We start from the raw sequence: 27,011 nt of genomic DNA on the forward strand, positions 1-27,011 counted from the left end.
AAAAAAAACCGTCATCTCGACATTCTCGAGCGTAGCTAATTTTTTTTTTATTTTGAAGGAAATAATTCAAGAATAATGAAAAATATATAATCTGACGATTTCCGCAAGCCGAAATAACAAAAAATCGTCGATAAAGTTAAATGCGTGCAGCTGCGTGATGCCTACATTTCCTTTAACCGATCGGAATCTACTAAACGGTGTTCTAAATATTTCCCTCAAAATTGGATTTCCTGTGAATTTGAACCGATTCGGACCGATAGATTTTGAGAAATTTTGAAAAATCTTAAAAAAATAAGAAATATTTTTTTTTAAAGTGGTTTCTTTATTGATCAACTTCAAAAACTAATCCGCCTTTGAGCTTGAAAAACCACGTCGATCGCCACCAAGCTCGTCAAAAGCGGTTGATTAGTTCGAGAGATATCGTGAACGAAAGAAACCCGAAAAAGTGTTTTTTCGGGATTACTCCGAAATTTGTGGTTCTATCAATTAAAATTGCAAAATTACTTATGATGATGATAAAACTGCGTCGAATGCCGCCAACCGCGTGAAAATTGTTTGATCCATTCAAAAGTTATTGCGGTTTGAAAATTCCAAAAATAGTGTTCTATGAAAATTCTATCAGACTTACGAGCTGGGAGAGCTCAAATGCATAGACATGTTATTTCTTTGAACTCAGCGAGCTCAAAATATCAATTTTAAGCGCCCAGGAATGAAAGTAGCGGGAAGTTGCAGGAATGGCAGTTTCGGTGAATCGTTTTTCTAAATTTTTTTTGTCAGATCAGGCGAATCCCTCTAGATAATCGTCAGATTATGAGACAGTACGTTTAGAACATAAAGATGAACCACATATATCTTAATCTGACGCGCTTGAGTATTTCAAAATTGCGATTTTTTTTTTGCATATTATGAAAATGGCCGTGGGTTTGTGTCCCATCGAAATCGTCAGATTAGTGAATGAGAGCTTTTTTTTGGTGCACTTAACACTCCCTTAGAAAATCTGACGCGCTCGATAATTTTTTTTTTTTTTCATTTTCAACCCTTAAATACAACCACCCGCATCATGCAAACGATCAGATTAACATACGTACATTATTAAAAATACGTAGGGCATAGATGCTATCAATATCTGACGCGCTCGAGGATGTCCATGCAACAGTTTTTTTTACATATTTAACTATCTATAGCCGCTTCCCCCACCGATGAAAAGGAATTTATCATATAACATTTTTTTCTTCTTTTTATCTAAGCTTTGCATCCCAATAGGTCTCTACGACGCTCGAGTAAATCCCCATTTAGCATCGTGGGCTCCCCTACCATAGAGGAAAAATTATTCAGGAATTTGAGATGTAGTCTTGGAGGAGAATGTTGTCAATACCACGTACTGCTAAAGGAACAAAGACAAGACTGTCAACTATTATTACAATTCAACTATTACATATACATATTACTTTACTTACTATTATTATACACACACAGACACATACACAGTCACGGGCACAGACACAGACACAGACACAGACACAGACACAGGCAGACACAGACACAGACACAGACACAGACACAGACACAGACACAGACACAGACATAGACATACACATACACATACACATACACATACACATATACATAACATTTATTACTAACAAAACACACACACAGAAACGCACAAAATAACATTTTTTTATTCTTTTAAAGAACAAGCTAGGTTAGTGTGTAATGCGTGTGTAATTTACAAACGGGTGCTTAGCTACTTTGGTCATATTGTTAGGTCAGAACCGGATAGTCTCGACAAACAGGCAAGAGAAGTCGATCGCCTACTCGTTGGTCTGACCAAATTAAGACAATGATGGGTCTCAAACATCCCTAATGCCCCGAGAGCTGAGGATAAAGCGGCTTCTGTTTTGAGCATATAACGTCACTTAATAATTCAATTAGATATAAAACAAAATCTATAACAAAAAAAATAAAAACTAACCTTAAAATATATTATTAAAAGGAGACCCTTTAGGCGTTTTAACGTTCCCCCCTTGACTAGACTAAATCTTTGTACGAGGTAGCTGCTGTCGGTCTCCTGTGATGTCGACCAACCCTTTTGCTATTTTCTTTAAAAGCCTTTAGCGCTAGAATATAGTTTATATTGGAGTCGGGTTTTTAATGATTTTATATTACATTGTATAGATAAAGATTGGTGAAGTGTGTCTAAACCGTGCGTTTAAACCTATTAAGCGATGGGTTTCCTTAAAGCAAGCTTCAAGTTAATACTAAAAATCAATGAGTCCATGCCGGTCACTATTTATATACTATTGTTCACCTTCATTTGAACAAGTGTATATTAAGCACAGCCAGGGCTTGTAGGCAGGACCTCAGGGTTAAGAGTCACCAGGATAACACAGCTCCATTAGGTGTAGGAACATTATATTTTTGGACACGTCTCAATCAGTTCTAAGTTAAATTCATTATTTGTCGCATATGTGTGAGACGCTAAAGTATCGTAAATAGCATAGTTACGACGTCGAGACGGATTTCCAGGAGTTAAGAGATACAGACAAAAAAAGAGGACATCATGAATTAAGTGTCCGTCCGGAATAGTCTTACGCATAAGTATTATGAAAGTAAATTCTCCATTTTGTTTGTGAATCTTGCAACTTTGGTTAAGCACCTCCTACAGTAGCTATAGAGCAGATGTTTAAAGCATTTGTTTAATAGTATGTAGTAGCGAAGATTACTTAATTATTTTATAGCCTAGCCTAGTTTCACTCGAATTTTCATAGACATAGACATATTATACATAACATTTATTACTAACGAAACACTCAAAATAATAATTAAAAAAAAATAAAAAAGGAATTAAAATTAACAATTTTTTCTTTGAAAGAAAAAGGTAATTTTTAAGTGTGTAATGTGTGTGTTGTGGTTGTAACTGGCCCTGGCTCAGCATGATGCTGAGGAGCAGACTGTTCCAAAGCGCTGCCCTGCGATTCTGTAACTCACTTCACGAACTCACACAGCGGTTTTCGCATCGGCGGTCGCTCTCAAATCAGTCGTGAAGCAGTCATTTTATGATTTGGCATTCTGAAAAGGTGGGAGCTTGTACTTTATTGTTTATCAGAATGCCAAATCATAAAATGACTGCTTCACGACTGATTTGAGAGAGACCGCCGATGCGAAAACCGCTGTGTGAGTTCGTGAAGTGAGTTACAGAATCACAGGGCTGGTCATTCTGCCAGAGACTACAACAGCTAGTTTGCGCCTCAGTCGCAAAAAAGAAAAATAATGTAATAATAATAATACTCAGTAGAAAATAATAATAGTAAAAATTATCAGTATAAGTAAAGAAGTATTGTGTATCAAAAATATAAAAATAAGAAAATTTGTTAAGAATATTTTTATTATCTATAAAGAGAAAATAAAACTTTGATTCATAAAAACTCATTTTTACTTTTGTCGAATATTATCTGAACATTACTTTTATCCCAAGAGATTATACTTTATAGCAATAATATAGTTTAATACAATAATATAACTTTAGAAAAATATTATAATTAAAAGAATATATATTCAATTCTCGTCTATAAAAAAATAAAAATGTACAGATTATATATCAAATATAATAAAACCTTGCCTCTTCCAGCTTTTTACGCATTTACGATTTGTATGATTTCATTACCGAACAAACCCTCATCCAATTGGCTTAATGATTAGCAATTCCTTTTCATGTCCTCAACCCTGCCGATTTGACACAAGATAAAATTATCTCCGATTGCAATATATTATGCACTTACCACAATGCACTGATGTCGATTTCAATTTGACCACATCCTGCTTTCTCAGATATTCTTATTATTATTGCAAAGTGGGATAATTTGTATAAACTGTTGGTATTATGAGGTTGAATTTATTAAGCCCCTACTGAAATTGAATAAGATGATTGTTCGCCTGTTTAGCTTGAGGAGAAGATTTTTAATCGACGAATCTATCACTTAAGTGCTCTACTACGCTGTATTGCAATTTGTGTGAAAGAAGTCTTTGAAAGAATATAAGAAATAGCTGAATAACAAGTCAACATATGAGATTTGTTAGGATACAATTATTTTTGCAAACAGACTTGCCTGCCTAAATTAGGGAGATAAATTAATTTATTTTATGTTGAGGAAAATTTAGTATTCAAAAAGGAGCGCGCATTGTTGTAGCGGTATCCATTGTGCATTGTTCGATATCATTACTTTGATAGTATACAAATGGATTTTGGAGGTTTTAATATTATTTTATTGTAATAAGGACCAAGGAGTGTAACGGTTAATTTGCCTAGCGTTTCATGCGGCGATTCATTTAATTTTGGTTATTCTATGACCCATGCAAATGATGTTATTTTAAGTTAACTTTCTTCTTACAATATTCTTTGTCTACGACCTACGTCATAGCCTCTTAGCAAATAAGGATTCTAACTGTTTTATTAGCTCTGAATTAAACAATCATGTCTATGGATAATTCTATGGTTACCTGTCAGAGATTGCTTGTAAACCTTGTGTATTAGTTCAATTGTAATATGTTTAACAACAAATATTTTATTTATTCAGATCGTTCAGCTCAGAAGTATGAACAACCAGTGGAAAATAATTGTTTTTTTATCATATACTTCCGTAGACTACCTAAACTTCATTTTTAATAAAGGTGCGTCAGAGTCCTTGTTATTATTAAGGTGACCGTCCATTGACATCTGCAATACGTTTTGATTTGCGCGGGCATTGGCGCCATTACATAAATTGGTTTACCCTTTTGGGACCAATCACCAAATCTTTCAGTGACCGTAGCTAAAAGAAAAATACTTTTGTGCTGAATTACGTCAAATAATAATAATGTTAATTGTTATAATATTGAGTCGCACTTGCTACCTAACAAATTGTATATTTTTGAAATGAATTACATATTTCGTGTTTGTTTTATGCTAACTGCAAGCTGGTAATAATACTATTGCTAATTACATCCTTCAGTATGAAAATAGTGTGTTTTTTTAACAAATCATTGGTTAACAAATTAACGTACGTATTGGAAGTATACATAGGTATTATGGTTATCGTGATGATGACTTCACTATGCTTTCAAAGGTATATTATACGAGTAAATGTACCCTAATGGCTACAAGGTCTTCATCAGCGCAGGAAAGTTACAGTCATAGAGATTCTAGCTTCAACATTCTTTGTATAAATTTACAACATCAGCGCTATGGATTATAGACATTTCAGGTAATAACACCCTTACCGGGGGTTATTGTCGTCCATACCAAAAAAAAAACAAATTGAAAATCTTTCTATTTGAAATAGAGTAAAAATGCAAATGTCTGTTCTGTCTCTTCGATACCTTCGAATGAGACATGAGTTCTTCCTCTTATCTTAATATATATAAATTACGTGTCACGTTATTTGTCCGCTTTGGACTCCTAAGCTACCGAACCGATATCAATCAAATTTGCACACCGTGTGCAGTTTGATCTAACTTAAAAGATAGGATAGCTTACATCTCATCAATTTATACCCGCAATATTATTTTATTGCATATTTGTTTATTATTTGATACAATTCTAACAGATGGCGCTGTGTTTAAAGTACCAACATTTCACAAATTAAGCTATCTACTTTTCACATAAGTTGTCCTACCGTTTCCCTTGCATAGTTTACTACTATGTAATATAACAAAAACCTTAGCCACAGCAATGCTTGGCCGGTCTGCTAGTAGGTATATAAGAAATGAAGTTTCGTCCGTGGTCAGCAAAAAAAATTAATATGTAAGGATGTGTCAATTGTATGGACATGTATATGTCATACAATCAACATGAGTTATATAAATATTATTGGCAGTTGACACTTGGCAGTGGCAAAAACTGTATAATAATTTATTAAAAATATCCATATGATAAAAATGATGTTTTTAATATTACATAATAACAAAAATGAATTTTTGAAATCTTTTTAGTTCATTTAGCGATAACAATGTTTTATAAAACTACATGTGTACGTACAATGCTGCAAAACACTTTAATAATTAGGTATTCTTGGAGACGGTACGATCAATGTGTAAGATTCTTATCTAATTTACAAACACAAGAGAAAAGAATCGGTCCATTGGATTTGTATTCGAAAAAAATATCAGAGGGTTTACTTAGTAGAGACACTCACCAAGAAGATGTTGTCAAACACCTTGAACACGTATATCAAGAAGTTGTCAATTTTAAGCGCCCAGCAACAGCCTCCAAACGTAATCCTATATTTTCGTTTTTTAAGAGAAGCGAACCTCCAAAAATTTTAGCACCACAAGGGTTGTACATATATGGAAGTGTTGGAGGTGGAAAAACCATGCTCATGGATTTGTTCTATGAAACAGCCCCGGTATGACAAACTTATAAGTTACTAAATTTTAGTTATCATTTTAAATATTTGACAATACATGTAATAATTTTAGATCAAAGAAAAGTTAAGAGTACATTTTAACTCATTTATGTTAAATATCCATTCAAGGATCCATGAACTTAAAATCAAATCTGGAAAAGGAGCAAGTTTGTTTAAAGATGAAGGATCAAAACCATTTGATCCCATACCACCTGTGGCAGCAGATATAACCCAAGAATCATGGCTTATTTGTTTTGATGAATTTCAAGTAAGTATTATATCAAAATTTTACAATTATTACTTAGTTAACCAGTTGTGGAGCCCCCCTTTATCCATAGTAGATTTTATTTACTATGTAGATTAGGGCTTGTGATTTATTTATAAAAGTATATTTTCATACTTGACTTAACTTCTACAAATGTCATTGTTTTAAAGACTCTAATATTTTACAGGTGACTGATATTGGTGATGCAATGATATTAAAACGTCTCTTTACACAATTATTTGATAATGGTTGTGTTGTCATAGCAACAAGTAATCGGCAACCTGATGACCTATATAAGAATGGATTACAAAGAGCTAATTTCCTGCCATTTATACCCATATTAAAAGCGCATTGTAATGTTGTACAACTTGATTCTGGTATTGACTACAGATTGCAAGGAAGTGGTGGCAAATTTGGAAAGTATTTCATGTAAGTTAGAAACATTTTTAGTGTTTACCTTCAATGATATTTACAATAAAATAAAAAGAACTTTCCATTAGTGCTTGATTGAAATGTGTAAGCTAAGTGATTACACATGGCAAGTCAGACTGAGAGGACTTGGGTTGGATGTTCAGCAAAACTAATACATTAACACAGTATACTTATGATACATTTTAGAAGTTAACTTTAATATGGTATATAATCCTACAAACTCACTTCCAAAATTTCAATAACAAATCTTGTCCTTTCAGAAACAATGAGTTAACACCAGGAAACAATGGCGTTGATAATCTTTTTAAATTTCTAATATCAAAAGAAAATGATACAGTGAGAGTAAGAGTAATTAATATATTAGGAAGAAATGTTAAATTTGCCAAGAGTTGTGGGCGTGTCTTAGATTCAACATTCGAAGAATTGTGTGATAGAGTAAGTTCAATTACAATATATTTAGTTAAGTAACATTTGTTAAGTTATCTCGTGTGTAGTATTTACTTGATTTTATATTTGTGAAGCATGATTTTCTTCCATGAAATTCTTGTGTATTGTCTGTAAAACTTCAATAAGCTAACACCTTTTTTCTGTTTCGATTAAATGTATGAATAGTGAGCAAACAGGAATGATTTTATAGAATTATTTGTATTTTGGTTAATTAAATACAATGCCTGGCTTACATTTTTATTAGGCGGAGACAGCTAACAATTTAATTTTAGCATAATTTGCATAATATCCACAATATAAATATGTTTTTTTCAGCCTCTTGGTGCCAGCGATTACCTCATATTATCTAAAACATTTCACACTGTGTTCATAAGAGAATTGCCTCAACTGTCAATTGTCAAACATAGGTCACAGATTAGAAGATTCATAACATTGATTGACACATTTTACGACAACAAAGTGCGGGTAAGAGTTTTAAACGTCTAAACTTTAAATCTCATTAAATGTGGTCTAATTAGATCTATAATCTTAATGTATTATTTTAAGTTAAAATAACAATTTGTTTATTCATTATAATTAGATATGCGTTTACACATAAGAGATATTTGTTTAACACAGATATTGAATGAATTCACACATTCAGTGGGCAAAAGTCCAGTATATCTAATTGTTGAGATTTTTTATTGATTTTGAATACTTTTACAGGTTGTCATAGCAGCTGACTGTGAACCAAAAACCTTATTTAATTTAGACGATACAAAAGATGGGTATGGCGATGCTGATAGAGCTCTAATGGATGATTTGAGCATTTCTAAGGATTCAGTAAGTTTCTTCACCATTATATTCCAACCAACTTAAATTATATATTAAGAAAAACAACAATGAAATAAACCTGCAAAATTATTTTAACTTATTAATAAAACAAACATTTACCTACTTGGCTGTGTGACGGCTAATAATCTGTATTAAACTTGGAGTAAAATAATCGTTAACTTACCATTAATTTTACCAGATTTTTATAAGATTTACCAGAAATGTTTTAAATGTTAGTCATGTGACACAAAACTGTCACCGAATAGTATCAACGATGACGTAGCATGCTTATGTCTGAATTACAATTAACGCACTAAAAACATGACTTTGTTCACGTGTTTAGAAGCATGGTAAGTCATAGGGACTGCTGCAAATCTATCTTGCATAATGACGCGTTTTATAGGGCAGTTAGAATTATGAATTTTTAAAGACTCATAGATTTAATATATATCTATACATGAGTCATGACGGAGAGAGAGGTGACGTCAGCATACTGACGTCATAGATTGGTTTGTTGGCATCAGCCATTTAATTTCGACATAAGAGTCTACTTTTTAAAGGCTTCTGCTTGGTTCGATTAATAATGACTATGGAGTCATTATTAATCGATATTAATAATGACTCCATAGTCATTATTATTCGATACCATTGAATAGTCGTTTCGAAATAAACCATTCGTATTAACGGTTATGCTCTAATTTGACTTTGACGTTATTCATTTAATATGACAATGGCAACTGACACTAACACCATTGATTCATCATACTTTTAAATTACTACAGACTATCAAATTGTCTGTTATTTTTGTACATCTTAACTGATTTGACTTTGAAGTTATTAATTAATGAAAATGGCAGCTGATACCAGCGCCATTACTCCGACATATATATTGTAAAGGAACTAACTATAGTCACTAATTGCGATGTGTTGGTGTGTAAGTGTACATAAGGTTGGTTGTTGTTTATAATAAAATATTCTTGGAATTAAATATTTGAATATTTTGTAGGAAAACTCTCGAGCGGCCATTTTTACAGGCGAAGAAGAAATGTTCGCGTGTGATAGATGTCTGTCAAGAATAATGGAAATGCAAACGGACGAATATTGGGAGAAATGGGGTAAAAATATATGATCTTCCATATCATAGTAATTTTGTGTTCATTAGTGAAATTTCAAATAGTTATTATGTAGTTATATTTTGTTAATTGTACAAAGTACTTACGAGTTTTAGTGCCTTTGTAGAAGTGTTTTCCAAACATCTCATGGTACAAATTTTTAATTTAGCTTAAAAAGTGTATAATGTTGCTATTTAAATACAAGTGTATTTATTAGTTAGACTTATTGACTTTTAAATATCATTGAATTTTATGATGGGCGCCAAAATTCAAATATGCTAAAGAGTATATAATAGAGACTAGAAATGGCGCGCTTCGTAGTCTGTGCGTACCAGCGTGGCGAAGATCTAAAGTAAAATTGTTATTTTCAACGCATTACTTTACAACTATATATTTTGTCTGTCTAATTTTAATGACTTAACAAAGTTTTCGACATAACAAAAAAGCTAATTTAGTACTGCAATGATCTCCCACGATGGTTCTCTTTCCGCACAGACTATAGAAATTGTGTGCCTCGTGGCATAGTAATGGAAACTCTTTGGTGATAAAAACCTTTGATGTGTATCATATGAATATTGTTTTAAATCAATGATGACGTTCGTAATTAAAATACTACGAAAAATAGATTAGGAAGCCTTGTTAAGTGTTCATTAGAATGTTTATCCCTTAAAACAATAATTTAACATAGTGTAAGTATTGAAAAAAATGTATTGTATTAAGGTTGTACATGAAACAATAATCATAGTATATATCAGTTATATGCCAGACGACAGATGATGTAATTTATATATGTACATGATGGAATTTTTTGACGCCACCCACTAGAGAAGTACTCTAATTATTTGTATATTTTTATACTTAAACCAGATTTTACGTAAAGCTCATGAACCTTAAGCTTACGTAAGCAACTCTATCTTCCTTTGACACAAAATTTGTATCTAATATTAAAATCAAGATGCTTTGTGTTTTCTTAAACACTCGTTTACATAAAATTTGCTACTTACGGTACTACCCCTCTGCCATTATCAAATTCCATCAATTGTAATATATATTTCTAAATAATGGATTCTTTTCAATTAAAAGGGTTGTGAAGTAATTTTTTTATATAAAATTTTTTTCGATGTTGAAGACAATTTTGACAAGATATGTTATCTGTCGAGAGCATAAACGCACATATATTTTTAATGTTTCGAAATTATACAGTCATTGTTACAGTATTAAGCGACATTGTAATTATTAATTTTAATTAAATAGCTTGGATTTTTTGGTCTAGATTGAATCTTGAGATCATTCGTAGTAACTCTAAATCTTATCACACTGTTTTAACTAAAGTATTGTCTCGTTCAGTCTATAAGTCTTTACTCTGTGGGGAAAGGGCTCTTTACTCTGCTTAACTAGCAGGAAATTTTTGATTGTTCTGTCATTTAAACGTTAATACGATCAGATGTCAGTTTTTGACAGTTGTTAAAATTATGTGTGCTTCCGATTAGTTTCACGAAGCGCTTTATGTTGCCTATACAAAACTCTAAGTTTTCGTTAACAAGACCTATTGAAGTATATCGTGAGACTTAGTTCGTACTTTAGTTCAAACAATAACTTTCCTGTTGAAAAACGTTTTTAAACAATGCTTACAAAATCTTAAAATATTTAATAATTAAGTAAAAACTTTTCATAGACAATAATTTACTCTACAACTTTAAGCTAATCGAAACTAGACCTTAAAATACCAAAGCATCATATTTTGTGAGTTTTTAGACGTTAAAATATTTATTTTCTGTTAAATAAACGAGACGAAAGTGTTAATCTTTTATTTTATTACAAATATTTATATTTTTTCACCTTTTAACTATATATGTTCGTTCAAGTATCGTTATAACATTATTAGTTATTGGCGATTTCATACAATTGCTATATTTGGCGTTTTATATTAGCTATGGTTAGAACACCCAAAGCTTATACGAAATAATTTTCTTTTGTTTTTTCAAAATTGACACAAGCGTGAAATGAACATTTTTTTTATGCAATAATATTAGAAGATAAAAAAGAAAATGGCCGTTCTTCATAGATAATATGAAAAAAAAATTGTATATCAACACACGCGTGCTGAACTCGGGAACCAGTTCAAGACAATTACAATTACACTGGATTACTTTCCAGTGGCGCTACAATCCAAGTTCTGGCGTCAGATTGGATCTGTTTCTTTGATATTTTTTATTATATATAGACAAATAGGTTATCTGCCTATATCCAGAAAAACTTAGCTGCGCACGTAGAAACAGGATTGAAAGACACACGGTTAAGCTTAAAGGGCCCTAAACACCAGAGCGATGGAAGAACGATATCATTTTATTATATATATATATCGTATATGTTCACCATTCAATTGTTGATATTATTATTTAAGAAAAAAAAAACAAATACAATGTAACATTTATTACTTAATATCTAATCGTACATATGACTGTAAAATTCTTGATAAACTTGAATATATGTTTCCTTTTCTGACGGCGTCATGGTCGCGATGACGTCATCGTCAATACTTGTCAATGCCACAGGCTTTCCGTTCACCAATACAGTTGGTACATTGTCATCAGATTCCGAATCTTCGCTTTCCATTTCGTCTGCAAATAGAAATAAAAAATATATAAAAGATTGTAACACCTGTCAAATGACAAACGAACTATTTCCTCTCTGTCAAATTTAGTTTACGCTCCGAGGAAAAGGGACACGACTACTTTGATAAAATTGTGCATTTTGACTGATTCTTGATGAATAAGGAGTTTTAAATTTACAGCCTTTTAAGGCTTAAAATAAACTCCGAGCGATGAATAAAAAAACATCACAGAATTGAATGGAACAAGTCATTGGACAAGTGTGCGAATATGTCTCCAACCATTTTATTTAGTTATGTTTGTAATAGAAACAACCGTTACATCCGAACTTTAGGCATTTAATATGCAATTAGTTCTGACAATCAGTAAATTATGTCTACACGAGGGTATGTAATTTTTTTTCTAATTTAGAAAGATTAAGACTCGTCTTCAACGCTGTCAAATGTCAAACTTCATACAGAACAAATGGTCTGACATATCCTATAATTTGATTAAAGTTAAATTGAACTGGCCTTAGTCAATGATACACTGACAATCTTTATAAAGCCATTCAAGAATAACATTTTAACCCTAGTCTTGCAAAGTTTCAAAAGCAAAAGTTAGCGTTCAAATATTACGTCACGCAATTTTTGCAGATTATTGACCCCCCCCCCCCCATGTAACGCGCTGTAACGTTTTTCTGTACCCAAGTATAGTAAAACGTTTCGTGACCACCTAGTGACTCTTTATACCTAAAAGTTACCATTAAAAAATAATCATAATAATGCGTAATTCAATCCCCGCCCCGTATCGTAAAGTTTTACAAAGGAGACCCCCCCCCCCCCCCCCCCAAATTCGTTACGTAATACGTGAACGCTCCCTTTTAATAGTAAGAAAAAACGCCGTTATAAGTAGTAGGCATTCCGAAAATTTTAATTGTAAATAGGTTATAAAAGGTTCCTATTTAATCAACATGTATATAGAGTTTATAATCAAAATAAGGCATTGAATATTTTTTAAACTTAGTTTGATAAATAGGAAAAAATATATCTGAATCGTGTAGTTGCGAGAGTTAAAACTCAACTAAAATGTTTACGTTTTGGTCTAATCAACGTTTTAGAAACCCGATTTGACATCTAATGTCAATTGATCACATTGACGTTTGACTATGCATTAACTTTGCTATAGTCTGTGTTTTAGATACATACCAACTGCAGCTATTTCATCTTTAAGCTTGTAGGGGTCTTTAGATTCGTTGTCACTCGAATCAGAACTCTCTTGGTCCGGTTTGAGAGAATTCGCTGCTGTATTTCCTGAAATTTGCATGGAATATTAAAAAAAAAACTCTTTTTATTCAATTTAAATTATGAAGGAACACACATAAGTTGATCTTGGTTAAGATTATAGACGTTTTGTACATAGTATATTTTTCTTACCATGGTTTCCATTTTTTAACTCGAAAACAATTATTGTATCACGTGACAACAATATAAATGGATAGAACATTTTACCAAATTGTAGATGAATATATCACATATATAAAAACGATTACTATATATACATAACGTGATTATATACTTACTGTACTTGGACACACGTAGGCCGCACAATTTTGAAAAAATATTTAAAAATAAGAGTCAAGATATTACCTGGATTTTGTTTTTCATGCGCGAGAAGGACAGACATAATATCGTCTGTCTTTTCTTTGCCCGTACTTTTAGTGCTGGCAGCACTTGCAGCCTTTTCTAGTGCCATATCTGTTGAGTGGACGCTGTCACTCTGGAATTTTTATTTTAATATTACCACAAACATAACATGCAGAACCATTTAGAATGCCAGTTGGCTGTATTGGGTGGATGTTTTAATTTTTGTAATATGATTTTTTTTAAATAAAATAGCTGTCACTCCAAGGATTTTATAGTTCAACTGAAAATTAGTTTTGCTGGTGATAAGCACTTAAAACTATGTTACACCATTTGTTTCTTTGTATGTCTTTAAATATTGACTCTATTATCGTTATTTCTAACTTTTAAATGGAAATTAACATCCTAGGGGGTTTTTTGAGATCTGGAACCCGAACACAGATTACAAAAATCTGGATTATTTTGAGATTATATTATGAGACCTTCCTTGGCTTAGTGACTAACACATGGCGTATAACTATGGATTGCTGGATTCAATTCATGCGAAACAATAATAATTGATGTCTAATAACCTACTTAAAAAAATATTCCTAACATAGATTATTGGCGAAATTTAAACGACTACAAAAGACTGTCTACTGAAAAGGAAAGTAATGGGGCTAAAATAATGGACTGATTTTGATGAATTTTCAACTGTTCCCTAAGTTAGATTATATGATTTGATATGACTCCTAGTTTTTTTTAGCACTCGTACTTGAAATTATAAATCATACTCCAATATTTCACATAAATTTTTGTCAGTTGCTTAAAAAGTCGGCCTCTATATTACCTGATCATTAGCAGCAATAGTACTCTCTACCATCCATACAGGTCTCTCCTTCCTCAAAGCTGACGCATCCATTGCGTTATCATTATCTCCGATGGTGATGTCCACTCGGGTCTCCTCAACAGCCAGGCCTTGGCTACGAGTGGCCTCACCAGACCATTCTTGACCTGATGGCCGTAAGCCTGATTGTTTGTTTGTGAGCCTGCAAATTTAACATGTTTGAAAAAAAAATCGTAACATCGTTTTCATTTAAAACATCTTACTTCTATAGAAACAAAATCTAAATTAAAAAAAAAACTACGGGGTGCCGGCAGAAGTGAAAACTTTAATATTAACGTTGTGCATTTTTGATATTTTGGAATGGTTAGGGAATAATTTTGCACGAATTGCTTTAATTATCAGTATAAAAGTACTATCATTTATGTGGTAGAATACAATATTTATTTATTGCGCTATCGTACACAAACATGACAATTTATATTACATTAAACACGCCGCGCCAGCTGTCTACTCTCCATCCGTCTTACGAATTTTCGATCAGGTTACGTGTCCTGACGCGAGTTTAACATTTTTTACCCATTCCAAAAAAAGTGTACAACGCCGTTAAAGAAGTTTTAAGAAATTGCACACAAGACCATGCTTTAAGGGTAAGATTGAGAAAAGAGACTAGAGTTTAGTCTCCCGGACTTCCGTACGTCAGAAATGTATTGGATATTGACGTAGTTAGCCCTAAGTCCTGTTTCTGTATCTTAGTATTATTACTAAATAAGACTTAATAACGAGATATTATTTAATTATAACAGTGAGCCAAATATATAAATAACTTATTGCAAAACTTATGTAGTTAAAGCGAATAATTCAGGATTTTTAACGTAGTTTAAAATAATCTTAGTCTATAATCAAATAAAAAAGGATGTCGCGAGACGTTAAAAGTTTTTAAGTCCAACTGATCAAACTAGAAAAGCTTTTATGACTTACTACCTTTAAAAGATTTGCAATTTTGTGGGTAGGAAATATTTTTTACAAACCCTCGTATAGTGTTAATATCCACGGGTTCCGGTTCCAGAATTTCTGGCGACAACTTTATTCCCTCAACTTCTCTCAATAATATGTATAGCGTTTCGAGTTGTTCGTTGAATTTTGCTAGTAATAAGCGAGAATCCTTCTTCGGGAGAGCAGACTGATCTTCCTCCACTACTTGGTTACAGAACGTACACCTAAATTCTTGTGTCATCATGTCATACAGTTGGTCAGCCTGTAACAAGTGTTACACAAACTGATGGCCTGATGAAACAGCTGTTATAATACATTCAAAATAAATAAATATTATGAATTTAGTTTAACTATCTAACATTTAAGTCGCAGAACAGAGGTAATCAGTTTGAATTTCGGTCTGGTTTAGGAACTCGTGAGGCTATTTCTACCCTAAATGTCTTCATACAAAAAAGTGTAGAGACATGCAAACAGATGTCATTCTTTGCTTCCATAGACTACGACTAGAGAGCCTTTGATAAGCCGTCTAAGCGACATAGAACATAATGAAAAAGACATTAGATTAATACGAAACTTGTGTGGAAATCAAAAAGCAACGGTAAGAGTAAATTACGAATAAACAAAAAAATAAATATTTGTTATGGTTGTGGTACTTGATTGCGTGCGATAATACAAGTACGTAGTGGCATGGGTAAATGAAACGTGGGATTCCGATCAAGAATATAATCTCGAATCGAAATGACCCGGGCTTCTTTTAATAAACTGTAAATATTACGATGTTTTCGCCACATGAGGGTTCTGAGTATCAAACTAAGGGTTTGACTCTTACTCTGTTACATCTGGCCAGTACCATTAAACGGCTGTGAGGCATGGACTTTTAAAGCAGCCTCGAAGCTTTTGAAATCACTCTCTCGCTTCGCATGAGCTGGATCTAGGGAGAGATTAATGAAAGAGTCCTTCAACGAATGGGAACGACACAAACCTTATGCACACGCTACGGAAAGCCGCATATCTCGGACACGTTTTGCGTCATCATCGATACGACTTGTTGCAGCTAATGATGATGGGCAAAATTCAAGGCTGGCTGGTAGAAGGAAGAAGTCGTGGTTGCGGAACGTAAGGGATTGGACCGGCATCACATCCGCCTAGGAACTTTTAAAACTAGCGCAAGATACCCGGCAATTCAAGTTGTTAACAGCCAACCTTTAGTAATAATGTACCAGGAGAAAAAGACACTTAAGTCGGTAAAAAAAGTAAAGGTCGACGGACGGACGAGTAGAACTGGTGAAATCGAGTTAAAGTTCTTTAAAATCATTGCACACTGGACTTATACAAAATTTCGTTCTTTGACTTAGTTTTTTTAATTAATTTTCCGTTAATTATGCATAAAACTGTATAAAGATTGCTCTTGTGATAGGAATAATACTTATTTTAAAAACCTAAAAAGCAAAACTTTTTCATTACATTTTTTACGTCTAATTGCAACCTTAAATATCGACATTTTATTATTTCTATTATTAAGTTACATATATGTATATAGTAATATGAGCCCTTTAGTTTTTAACGCACTCAAAAATTGCAATTTAACATTCTCGTTTCCGAACATGTCCCATAACATAAGTGTCAATTAGATTTACGAACTCTTCAATAAGCCAAGTTAGTTTTTTGTCAATCCAGCGTCGCAACCCCACTACCTCTAATGTTATCTTAGTTATAAGCTCGTTTTTTAAACAATTAAAGCCAGTTGTTACCCAACTTCAAACAAAGTGTTTTATTAAACATATATCTGAACATATCTATTCGTTTAAGCTTTAAAATTTCATAAATTTAAGTATCAACTAAATCTTTTCTCCTATTGCTAGAAACATCTATTGAATGGATAATTACCTCTAAATCGGTAAATGTTTTACCGCAAGAGGGACACTTGAAGCTGGCCCGACTTGTCGCGTCTCTTTCTTCTGTCTCCATACGTTTCCTCATCAAATCTAGTTTGTACTTCACCACGTTAACAAACGTTTTGTAGTTTATGAAATAATAGTTCACCTTTTGAGCCTTTCCGTCTGGACCTGTAAATATTAAAAAAAAAAATTGACAATCCACAGCTTTTCCTTAAAGATAATACAGTCAAAATCTGTTATAACGACATCGAAGGGACTGCTCATATTTGGTCGTAAAAACCGATAGTTGTAACATCCGATGACGTTGTTATTAAGAACCTAATACAAAAGAATTCAGCCGGGACCTTTGATTTTGGTCAATATAACCGGTATGTTGTTCTAAACGATGTCGTCGTAAACGGTTTTGACTGTATTTACAATAAAAATATATACTACTAAAAATTTAGTACTATCCAAAACAATTTAATAATACTTTATTGGTTGAGGTGTAGGAATGTGTAAGGCTATGTAAGTGTGTGTGTGTGATTTAATGTGATCTTAAAAATCTCTGAAAAGACACGTTTGGAGATAATATGAAATAAGTCGAGGCCACGCGTATTTATTAAATACATATACAGTATTTAAAATACGTGTACCTAAGTGTATTATTTCGTTTATATTCCGGTGTGTTCGCTTTACATCCCTTCTAGGTCTGGGCCTCAGATTTCTAGTCAACCAATCAATAGGCAAGTAGGTGAAAAGCCTGTGCTTGACACATGCCGTCGACTTTTTGGATACAAGGCAAGCCGGTTTCCTCACGATTTCCTTCACCGTTCGAGCGGATGTTAAATGCGCACATAGAAAATCCATTGCTGCACAGCCGGGGATCGAACCTATGACTGAGGGATGAGAGTCGCATGCTGAAGCCACTTGGCCAACACTGTTCTCTCTCACCAGCCTTCTAACGCTTCAACTCGAAATAGTTTCTTTGCCGTAATCGAAACTATGACCAACGGTATACAGTATGGAAAAAAAAAAAAAAACGACGTTGAATACATATTTCCTATATTTTATTACTATAAAAACTTGTATTTAAATCTACTATTACGATTTGAATTCTCAGTTTTAATTGCGAAGTGATTTAAATAAGATTAAATAAACGAGGCTATCCTGTTAATTTAAATTGACCCAGTAGCAAGTATAAACTGACCTGTTTCCATTTTTAATCTCACTTGAATGAATTTATCATTTTTGAGTGTTGCTATCCGCGCTCTCAACATTTTGCGTTCGAATTTTAAAAGCTCGCAAATATCATCTTCCTTCATACCTGCAAATAAAAAGTATTCTAGATCTATCGTAAAATATTTTCTGAATAGCTCTTCAATCAAATTAAAAAAAAAACAATGAGCGCATTGGTTTCAATGGAGTAATAATTTTTCTGTCATTCAAGATCATTTAGTATGGAATTTCAATCGCGGCAGACATTCTTCATTTTCTGTGGTTGAAACTGAAAATTCATAATTTCCCATTCAAATAATTATTTGTATTTTATTACCAACAACCAGAAGCTTGTAGGTTGTTAGATACAACAGAGCATAGATAATAACTTTCGATGCCAACCTAAAACATTTTTACGGAGAACCGAACCCATGACAACAATGTGCTATAGAAATACTTACATGGATTCCTAACCAACATATCCACTATTAACGCATCTTCTATCGTGTAAAAGCCTCTCACCACCAGCCGAGCCAATTGCTTCAAACTACTCGGTACTTCTGTCACCAAACGCTCCTCAGTCATGATTAATTACCTGCAAGTACACATCGATTTGGGATGTTTCACTTAGTTGGCGCAAGGAGGATTTGTTGAATAGTGACCTCTTATTCGAAATTTACTATGAAATTACGACAAATAATTTGTATGACCGCCCAAGTATTAAATGGTTCAATTCAAGTACGTTTAAGGGACAAAGAAAAACTGTTACGTTTATATTAATGTTCATTAAATTTTTTTTTTAATTATATAACGTCCCACATTTAGAGTCATTATAATTTCTGTAAGCAAATATGGCTACGGGTTGAACAGAATAGTTTTATCAATCCAAATTCAAAGAAACCTTTTAAGAACCAGAATCACGTCGATGACCTTAAATGAAAAGGAGTAGCCGTGCAAGGCACCGCCCCACAGCGTCCTGCTAGCGAAATTGGGCGCGAACTAAGTAACGATATATAAATTGATCAAGTTTATTAGAAAACTCAGCTTAAATTATCAACAGCCCTAATTTAACCATAATGAAATTTAGATAACTAATTATTGAGTTGTTCCTATTGATGATATGAAACTTATAAAGAATAACGTTTAGCAAATAATTTATCGGTGAATAGCAGCATTGTTCTTCAATTTGATATCGCAATATGAATAAATAAAATACTATATACAAAATTGTCTCATTTAATCTTAACGACAATAATTAACATACATTACGTAAGAAAAATAATTTAAAGTGTACAATAATATACTAAAAGTTGCTTAAAATTGTTTTTAAAATGTTATCATAACAAATACAACTGTTTAATTTAGTTTTAGTAAAATGGCTTCAATAGTCGTTGTAGATAATAAATTAGCACGAATTAAAATTATGTACGAAAATTATAACTTAGTCTTATTTATTGGCAGTGAACTTACATAAATCCTGATGGAGTAATTTTTTTAGTAAATTGATACAATTTTTTTTAAAGAACGTTGTTTCAGTCAAAAATTACATTATATTAAACATAGTAGAATAAATGATTTAATGTCAATAGGGCAAGAGTACTAAATAAGTCAACCATTCATCGTTATGAATTATGTTGAAAATTGCTAAAATTACAGTCATTAAAAACATTAGGTTTTTAAGAAAAACAAGTTGACATACAATGACTTGAGGGATTTTACTACAATATAACAATAAATTAAGGAATTCAAACAATTGAAATGTAACATCTACACCTAAAGCTGTACAAAGGATAATACTGAAGACCCAGTGTGAATTGTGTTAAAACTTATGTAATTTGAATTTTTTCATTCAAATGCTCTACTTATATAAAAATATATAGATTTTATTTATTTTTGCTCTCTACTTATTTTTATTGAAAACAATCAAGCAGCTATCATAAATAGATAAAAAAATCAGATAAAACATTTAAAACATAGTAACTAACACAATAAAAAGATTAAGGCGGGTCAAATAACTAAGTCAGTCTTATTCCCTGAATAAATGATGATTCATAATGTTGTGGTGACATGAGCAAAAAAATTGTGCGAAAATGTAAGAATTTTTTTAAAACACCTTATTAACATTTTGTAAGAAGATTCTTACAGCACACATTGAATACCACACATTTCTAATGCAATTATTGGTATTTACAAGACGAGAAAATAATTCAAGGTTTGAATTATTAACATTCTAAATTCAAACCCTAGGTAGCTTCACTACATTAATCAGAGTGACGTCTTTCTAATATCATTTGAATATTGTCCAATGTTTGGTAAATAACTCTAAAGTTTGGGCGATCACTAGGATTATGGTTCCAGCACTGCTTCATTAAGTCATATACACACCTAGGTGTGTTATCAGGACAGGCAAGGACATTACCATCCTTCAAAAACCTAACTACTTCCTCATGAGTCATGCCAAAGTATGGCTGCAAAGCAAATGAGAATATCTCCCACAAACATACACCATAAGCCCATACATCTGATTCAAGTGTATATTTGTTATATAAAATACTTTCTAAAGGCATCCATCGTACTGGGATGGCATCATGTTCATCTCCTTTGTAGTAGTCTTGTAGATAAATCTTATGAGATAAACCAAAATCAGCTATTTTAACTACCATGTCATCATTAATGAGACAATTTCTGGTGGCTAGATCCCGATGAACAAATTTCCTATCTGATAAATACACCATTCCAGATGCAATCTGTCTAGACACATGTAAAAGATCTAAGTCAGTAAGTGGAGCAACTAAAAGGCGCAAATCTTCTCTGTTTTCAACTCCTGGAGGATAATTAGGGGCAGTACTGCAAGCTCTAAGGTATTCATTTAAGTCACCTTTACCCATAAACTCAAACAGTAAGCACATTGGTCTTCCAACAGCACATACTCCTAATAATTTAACGATATTGGGATGATCAAACTCTGCAAGTAAACAAGCTTCTCTTTCAAAGTCTAATTGTAGGTCATGAGATGCTTCATCCTTTAACATTTTTACAGCCACTAAAGTGAATTCTTCCTCAGGAACTAAGCCAGGTGCTTTTGCTTGAAAGACTCTACCAAATGCACCTTGGCCAAGGTCCCTAATATAAATTATATTATTTCTAGGAAACTCCAGTTTTTCCAATTTTGGATTAAGTTGTGCCCCTGTTGTATGGTATGCCATATTACTAGGTAGTTTATCTAAATCTATTTCCATATTTTGAACATTTCTTCTTGAGATGTTACATTTAGAGTAATGATTTTTCAAAAAATAGTGGCATAAAAGTGCAATGCATGCTATTCCTAACACACAACCAAGACCACCAATAGATAAAAATAATACAAAAGTTGGGGTAAAATAATTCTCCATTATAATTGGTCCATTGATATTGTCAATTGTAATCTCACTTGAATTGGCACAAAGTGGTACATCACAGTACTCCCATCTTACTGTAGGGTCCATAGTATAACACCATGGTTTACGTTCTTCACCTCCAGCATTTCTACAATAGTTTGTGGCATTCTGGACTTCTGGGAAAATAAGAGGTGGTCTGGTATGTTGATGTGGATACTGTGATTCCCAAGCTTGACAAGAAAGTCCAGTTTCGGTCACATTCATACTTCCTTGATAAAATCTGCCATTTCCATGATAACAATTTGTAGTCACTTGACTGTAGTCCATTTCTGTTATTCCTGTATTATGACAAGTAACATGTGAACCTTTTCCTGAAAATCTTGGAAGCTTTTCACATTCAGGAAACCTAAAATGCCCTCTCGATTCAAAGAAAACACCTCGACGCTTCTGTTCTTCAATCACAATCCAACCATTATAACAGAACTGCATTTTCACAGCCATACAGTCTTCATAGCAAAGAGGTAAAGCAATGTTCCCCACATCTTCCTTATTTATACATTTAGGAAAAGCATAAGCACACAGTAATTTTTCGGCTTTACTTCTACATGGTTCTTTTAAAGTTGAAATCATTTCCTTCCAAAGGCCTGTTGTAATTTTTTCATTTTCAAGACCCCCCGTTTGATTGTACCAGACGTATCCCGTAGAATAATGTTTACAAATCTGGCCATTGTATGGGCCACAATAAAGATAAACCGACCGCACAGAAACGAGAAGAACAATATATTTTATGAACATTTCCATTGTTACAGCAGTTCTCTATTTCCTTTTTAGGTGGTCGTAAAACTGCATTTTAGATTTAGGTGTATTATGACCACAATGAGTTTATATTATTAGATGTTATGTTAAATACACAATGGCGACGGATACTTGAGTTATTTTCAAATATTGATTTTGTTTTTCTGACTCGACGCAACCTGCGTTTTCAGCTTGTTACGGGCAATAACTTATGACATTGACAATGTGATGCGATTGCATTCACAGTACATAATTTGATTTAACCCACAGAATGTTTAAACTACTTCGTCATTTCTTAACCGGATACCCCACTAATACAAAATTATTATAAATAAATTAAGTAATTATGTATGCTTATGCATTTTCATGTTTACGTGTTTATCTAAATATCACAGTATTTAGTACCAAATCAAAAAAGCTTTAAACTATTGTTCAGATCTAACTATTAGGGAAAGAAAGTAACTTTAAACATTTTAATATTAGTATTCTAGTATTTTTTTAAGGATAAATCTAGGATGTATATAATTATAGTTACTTACAATCTTTTTTACGTTCAGAAAACACTCGTTTGTATTTTTTTTTCATTACAATAATTAGGTTTAGGTATCATAATAGGGTTTGTTTGGTTCGATAATCTGAAAAGCATTTCATCCATATGAAAACGGTTTAAAGAGAAAAAAACTCTAACGCTTTTCTCATTAAACAACGCTATTAAGTAAAATAGTCAAATTGAAGCTGATTTTGATAATACCCCGAAAAATTAGACATGATAGCTAATACAAATTAAATATTCTCTTATGCGTTCTTAGTTCAGATTAAAAAATAAAAATATGATTTCAGAAAGTTTCCCAGTCCTGCGTTTAAAACTTTGTTATCTGTAATATGTAAGAAAGTCACTGTCAGAATGATATTGGTTTTGTCATTCGAACTTCAAATACATATTTTTCATGAGGTTCCAATTGTCAAATAATTCTAGACGGAAGACAAACAAAATAAACTTTTCGAATAAAAACCTGTGAATGGCTGCTATTGAGAAAGTTAAGGTAGTCGTCCTCGGCGATTCCGGTAAACCACTGTTCATGTGTTTTAAATTTTCACTTTTCACACTAAAGAAATTTAAAAAGAAATGTTTATTTAAAAATAAAATACACAGCCACCGATTGCTTACATGTTTGTGGCCACCATGACACTTTGTTTTAAGGTTAGCCAACTTTCAAAAACTTAACGCGGGAAAGTTGAAGAAATGTAAATTACCATGTTTATAATGTGAATATTATTGAATATTTTGTTTATTTAAAATATGTTTTAGGTGTGGGAAAAACGTCGTTAACGTATTTGATAGCTCATAATAAACCACTGTTGTCACCGGGCTGGACTGTTGGTTGCTCAGTGGAAGTAAAACTGCACAGATACAAAGAAGGAACTCAAGCACAAAATACGTTTTTCGTGGAACTTTGGGACGTTGGCGGATCTAATAACCACCGTAATACAAGAAATGTATTCTATCAACCGACACATGGTGCGTTTCCATTTTGTGGTTTGCTAGTATAATGTTCATATTCTTACAAATTGGTAGACATTATTAACATATTTTTAGAAAAATTTCAACTGTCATCAAACTTGTTATTTTCAAATAAATTGATTTTTTTAAAATAAATTATAATTCCAGGTATTATTCTTGTGCACGACTTAACTAATAGAAAAAGTCAAATAAATTTACAAAAATGGCTAGCAGAAATATTAAATCAAGGTTCAACAAATCCAACCTTCCAACATGTAGATGTGGATCCTGAGCAGTTTTTAGGATCAACACAGGTACTGTTTGGTTTTTTAATATTGCTGAGAACTTTTGCAATTGTTGTTAAATAAACACATGCTTAACAAAAGTGTCCCCCACCCAACAAATAAGTTTTTCTAGGATCATTAGATTATTGTTTAGACATTAGACTACTGTTTTCCTACTAAATATAGGGACCAATTTCCACTATAACAAATTACGAACACTAAACAATTTTACGATAACAATGCTTAGTTTTGTTTACAGCCAATAAGTATATCCTACAGCTATATGTACATTCTCACCCTAAATAATTGTTGTACATATAATTATTGTAAGCAGGACCTTGACAGTATATAAAATATGTATAAACCTAGCACTGAGCTTGAGCACCACAAAAAATTTGTTTATTTATATACTATTTCATAGTACAACATGTTTATGCCACTGAAAATGTACATTTGTATTTCAAAACTTAAATCCCATAATTGACCATTGCTTAATGGAAACTTCTTATGGACACAGATAATAATCTGCTATAAGTCAAATGCTTCCAATGGAAGATTTTCACATCTCAAACCCGGGACCTTCGACCCGTTAAATTAGACTTGTATATATAATCTGAGTTCTTGGGCTTTGTTTCCAGTGCATAAAAAGGGCATATAAACTTTTTGTAAATAAATATAGCTGACATAAGAAATTACAACAAATTGCAGATTCCTATACTAGTAATTGGGACCAAGTTTGATTTGGCTGAGGAAAAACAGAGAAAGAATCAATATAGGCGCCTTGCAAGTAGTATAGCAGAGCAGTGTGGAGCTGATGAAATATTTGTTAATTGTTTTCAACCAAGGTATAGTTATAGAAAGTTTATTGTCATAAGCGAATATCTTACTGCATGACTTAGAGATTCTTATTTCGATTTTAGAAGAAACAATTGTTCTTTTGCGGTAGTTGACCTCCTTCCCTTGAAAACATCCGTGAAATTTCCAGATATTTGCATTTATTGAATATAGGAATATGTAATATTTTCTACTTCTGTTGTTTTTCTAAACTATGGAAAATATAAAAGTACTTAAAATAAGACTATACACATAAGATCACATTATAAAGCCAAATAATTTTTTTGATAATTTTCTGGAACAACAACCAGATATTTTTTTAAACAACTATTAATTAACAAAGTTATGTTAATTAATAAATGTAATATTAATAATAATTGATTGTGGTAATACGTTTTGTAAAAACACAGTTAACACTCATAATTTCAAAATGTATTTTGAAATAAAGTCATTTTTAATTGAAAAATTTAATTTTGTAGAAGTCTGGCTCCGGGCACAAGCAATTCGGTTAAACTAACGAGATTCTTTGATAAGGTAAGGTTTCGAGTATTTAGAGGTTTATAGGTATTTCAGATAAAGCAAGACTTAATGTTTTGATTTGATGATAAAGAATCAAAAGAATTTGAAAAGGTTGACACTAAGTTGATCTTGATTGTCAATTTCCAATTATTTTTAATGGAAAGGTTTGAAAAATTCCAAAAATATGTGAATTTTACCAAATTTTTGGGAAATTTATACATTCATATACATTCGAGCCATCTTAACTGGGGGGTTGAGACATAATCACTTTGCGACAGGCGTGACCCACTGTCGCCAAACGATTTTTTATGTAAATGGTCACGTGACAAAGCGTGAGCTAATATCATTCGGTTATACAGGTCTTAATGGGTTTTTATCTCAAGCGCCTACTTTTCGTAATACTAAAAATTATTTATGGTGGTCACAGATAATAGAGCGGCGGTACTATTCCCGTATCAGTCCGTTCACTGACAAGCGTCGAGCGATTCCGCCCTACATAATGGCCACATCGACGCCGCTTTCGAACAATAAGCCTACACAATATATGAGCCCCCGATTTTACCACATGGACTGATGAAGAGTATAAATAAATATATTATTATCTATATAAATGTGTTTTTATTAATGTTACCTTAAAGTCTAACCCTTACGTTCAATAAAAGTAAAAAAAATTTTTTAAAATGTATTAGGTAAGTATTATGGTCTCATAAACGATGTACTAGCGAAACATTAACATCTCATTTAATTATTTTTAAAAAGCACAAGAGTTATAATAGTACGGGAGGTAGCAACGTTTGAAAAAAAAGAATTTTAGGTCAGCTGATTTTGTGATATGTCTTCCTTCTGGCACTGCCGGTTAGAGTCTGGGCAATCTGGCTGGCGGTAGCGGTTGCGTTCATTAGTGCGCATGCTATCTGTCCAGGTAATAATCCTGGATTTTAAAAGCATTTTAAGAAGCGTAATTTTTAATTTTTCGTTTTTAAATACGTCTACCTGACATACTTTTTTTATTGCCAGACATTTTTCACGTTGCTAACTATGTGCCAGAGCGATTTTAAGTTTTATTTTTATAAAAATTTCAAAGTATTTTAGAATGTCTAA

General features: G+C 32.5%; 4 protein-coding genes across 6 annotated transcripts; 2 read left to right on the forward strand and 2 right to left on the reverse strand.

Moving 5' to 3' along the window:
- The first annotated feature begins 5,843 nt into the window (after positions 1–5,843).
- On the forward strand, positions 5,844–11,255 carry LOC125056143 (putative ATPase N2B). Of its 2 annotated transcripts, none has more exons than XM_047659108.1 (7): positions 5,844–6,383; positions 6,457–6,651; positions 6,836–7,077; positions 7,341–7,515; positions 7,843–7,992; positions 8,233–8,349; positions 9,347–11,255. In XM_047659108.1, exons 1-7 carry the CDS (start codon positions 5,988–5,990, stop codon positions 9,467–9,469), a joined length of 1,398 nt encoding a protein of 465 aa, XP_047515064.1. In that variant the 5' UTR covers positions 5,844–5,987; the 3' UTR covers positions 9,470–11,255. The 2 variants fall into 2 exon arrangements, with proteins under 2 accessions (XP_047515064.1, XP_047515065.1); XM_047659109.1 differs by having other exon boundaries at positions 6,192–6,383; positions 6,513–6,651.
- A 615-nt stretch (positions 11,256–11,870) lies between these two features.
- On the reverse strand, positions 11,871–23,918 carry LOC125055770 (general transcription factor IIE subunit 1). Of its 2 annotated transcripts, none has more exons than XM_047658355.1 (9): positions 23,786–23,918; positions 19,062–19,195; positions 18,593–18,709; positions 17,393–17,571; positions 15,541–15,767; positions 14,516–14,714; positions 13,693–13,822; positions 13,252–13,356; positions 11,871–12,073 (listed from the first exon to the last, which is right to left on the reverse strand). In XM_047658355.1, exons 2-9 carry the CDS (start codon positions 19,183–19,185, stop codon positions 11,898–11,900), a joined length of 1,257 nt encoding a protein of 418 aa, XP_047514311.1. In that variant the 5' UTR covers positions 19,186–19,195; positions 23,786–23,918; the 3' UTR covers positions 11,871–11,897. The 2 variants fall into 2 exon arrangements, with proteins under 2 accessions (XP_047514311.1, XP_047514312.1); XM_047658356.1 differs by lacking the exon at positions 23,786–23,918 and adding an exon at positions 23,312–23,407.
- LOC125055769 (tyrosine-protein kinase transmembrane receptor Ror2) lies at positions 20,297–22,989 on the reverse strand. Its single transcript, XM_047658354.1, has one exon. The coding sequence runs from the start codon at positions 22,776–22,778 to the stop codon at positions 20,862–20,864; it is 1,917 nt and encodes a 638-aa protein (XP_047514310.1). The 5' UTR covers positions 22,779–22,989; the 3' UTR covers positions 20,297–20,861.
- On the forward strand, positions 23,677–26,512 carry LOC125055772 (rab-like protein 3). Its single transcript, XM_047658358.1, has 6 exons — positions 23,677–23,837; positions 24,082–24,291; positions 24,442–24,587; positions 25,266–25,402; positions 25,871–25,925; positions 26,338–26,512. The coding sequence occupies exons 1-6, from the start codon at positions 23,792–23,794 to the stop codon at positions 26,482–26,484; spliced, it is 741 nt and encodes a 246-aa protein (XP_047514314.1). The 5' UTR covers positions 23,677–23,791; the 3' UTR covers positions 26,485–26,512.
- Positions 26,513–27,011: the final 499 nt, after the last annotated feature.

This window comes from Pieris napi, chromosome 14 (assembly GCF_905475465.1).
Source record: "Pieris napi chromosome 14, ilPieNapi1.2, whole genome shotgun sequence".
In the NCBI taxonomy this organism is placed as follows: Eukaryota; Metazoa; Arthropoda; class Insecta; order Lepidoptera; family Pieridae; genus Pieris; species Pieris napi.

Coding starts and splice junctions, on each gene's coding strand:
- LOC125055770 (XM_047658355.1), bottom strand. CDS start 19,185: ATGACTGAGGAGCGTTTGGTGACAGAAGTACCGAGTAGTTTGAAGCAA. Junction 17,572..18,592: donor GAGATTAAAAATGGAAACAG/GTCAGTTTATAC, acceptor TAATATTTACAG/GTCCAGACGGAAAGGCTCAA. Junction 12,074..13,251: donor AGATGAAATAGCTGCAGTTG/GTATGTATCTAA, acceptor TTCTATTTGCAG/ACGAAATGGAAAGCGAAGAT.
- LOC125055772 (XM_047658358.1), top strand. CDS start 23,792: ATGGCTGCTATTGAGAAAGTTAAGGTAGTCGTCCTCGGCGATTCCG. Junction 24,292..24,441: donor ATTCTATCAACCGACACATG/GTGCGTTTCCAT, acceptor TTATAATTCCAG/GTATTATTCTTGTGCACGAC. Junction 25,926..26,337: donor TAACGAGATTCTTTGATAAG/GTAAGGTTTCGA, acceptor TGGTGGTCACAG/ATAATAGAGCGGCGGTACTA.
- LOC125055769 (XM_047658354.1), bottom strand. CDS start 22,778: ATGGAAATGTTCATAAAATATATTGTTCTTCTCGTTTCTGTGCGGTCG.
- LOC125056143 (XM_047659108.1), top strand. CDS start 5,988: ATGTTTTATAAAACTACATGTGTACGTACAATGCTGCAAAACACTTTA. Junction 7,993..8,232: donor TTTACGACAACAAAGTGCGG/GTAAGAGTTTTA, acceptor ATACTTTTACAG/GTTGTCATAGCAGCTGACTG. Junction 8,350..9,346: donor TGAGCATTTCTAAGGATTCA/GTAAGTTTCTTC, acceptor AATATTTTGTAG/GAAAACTCTCGAGCGGCCAT.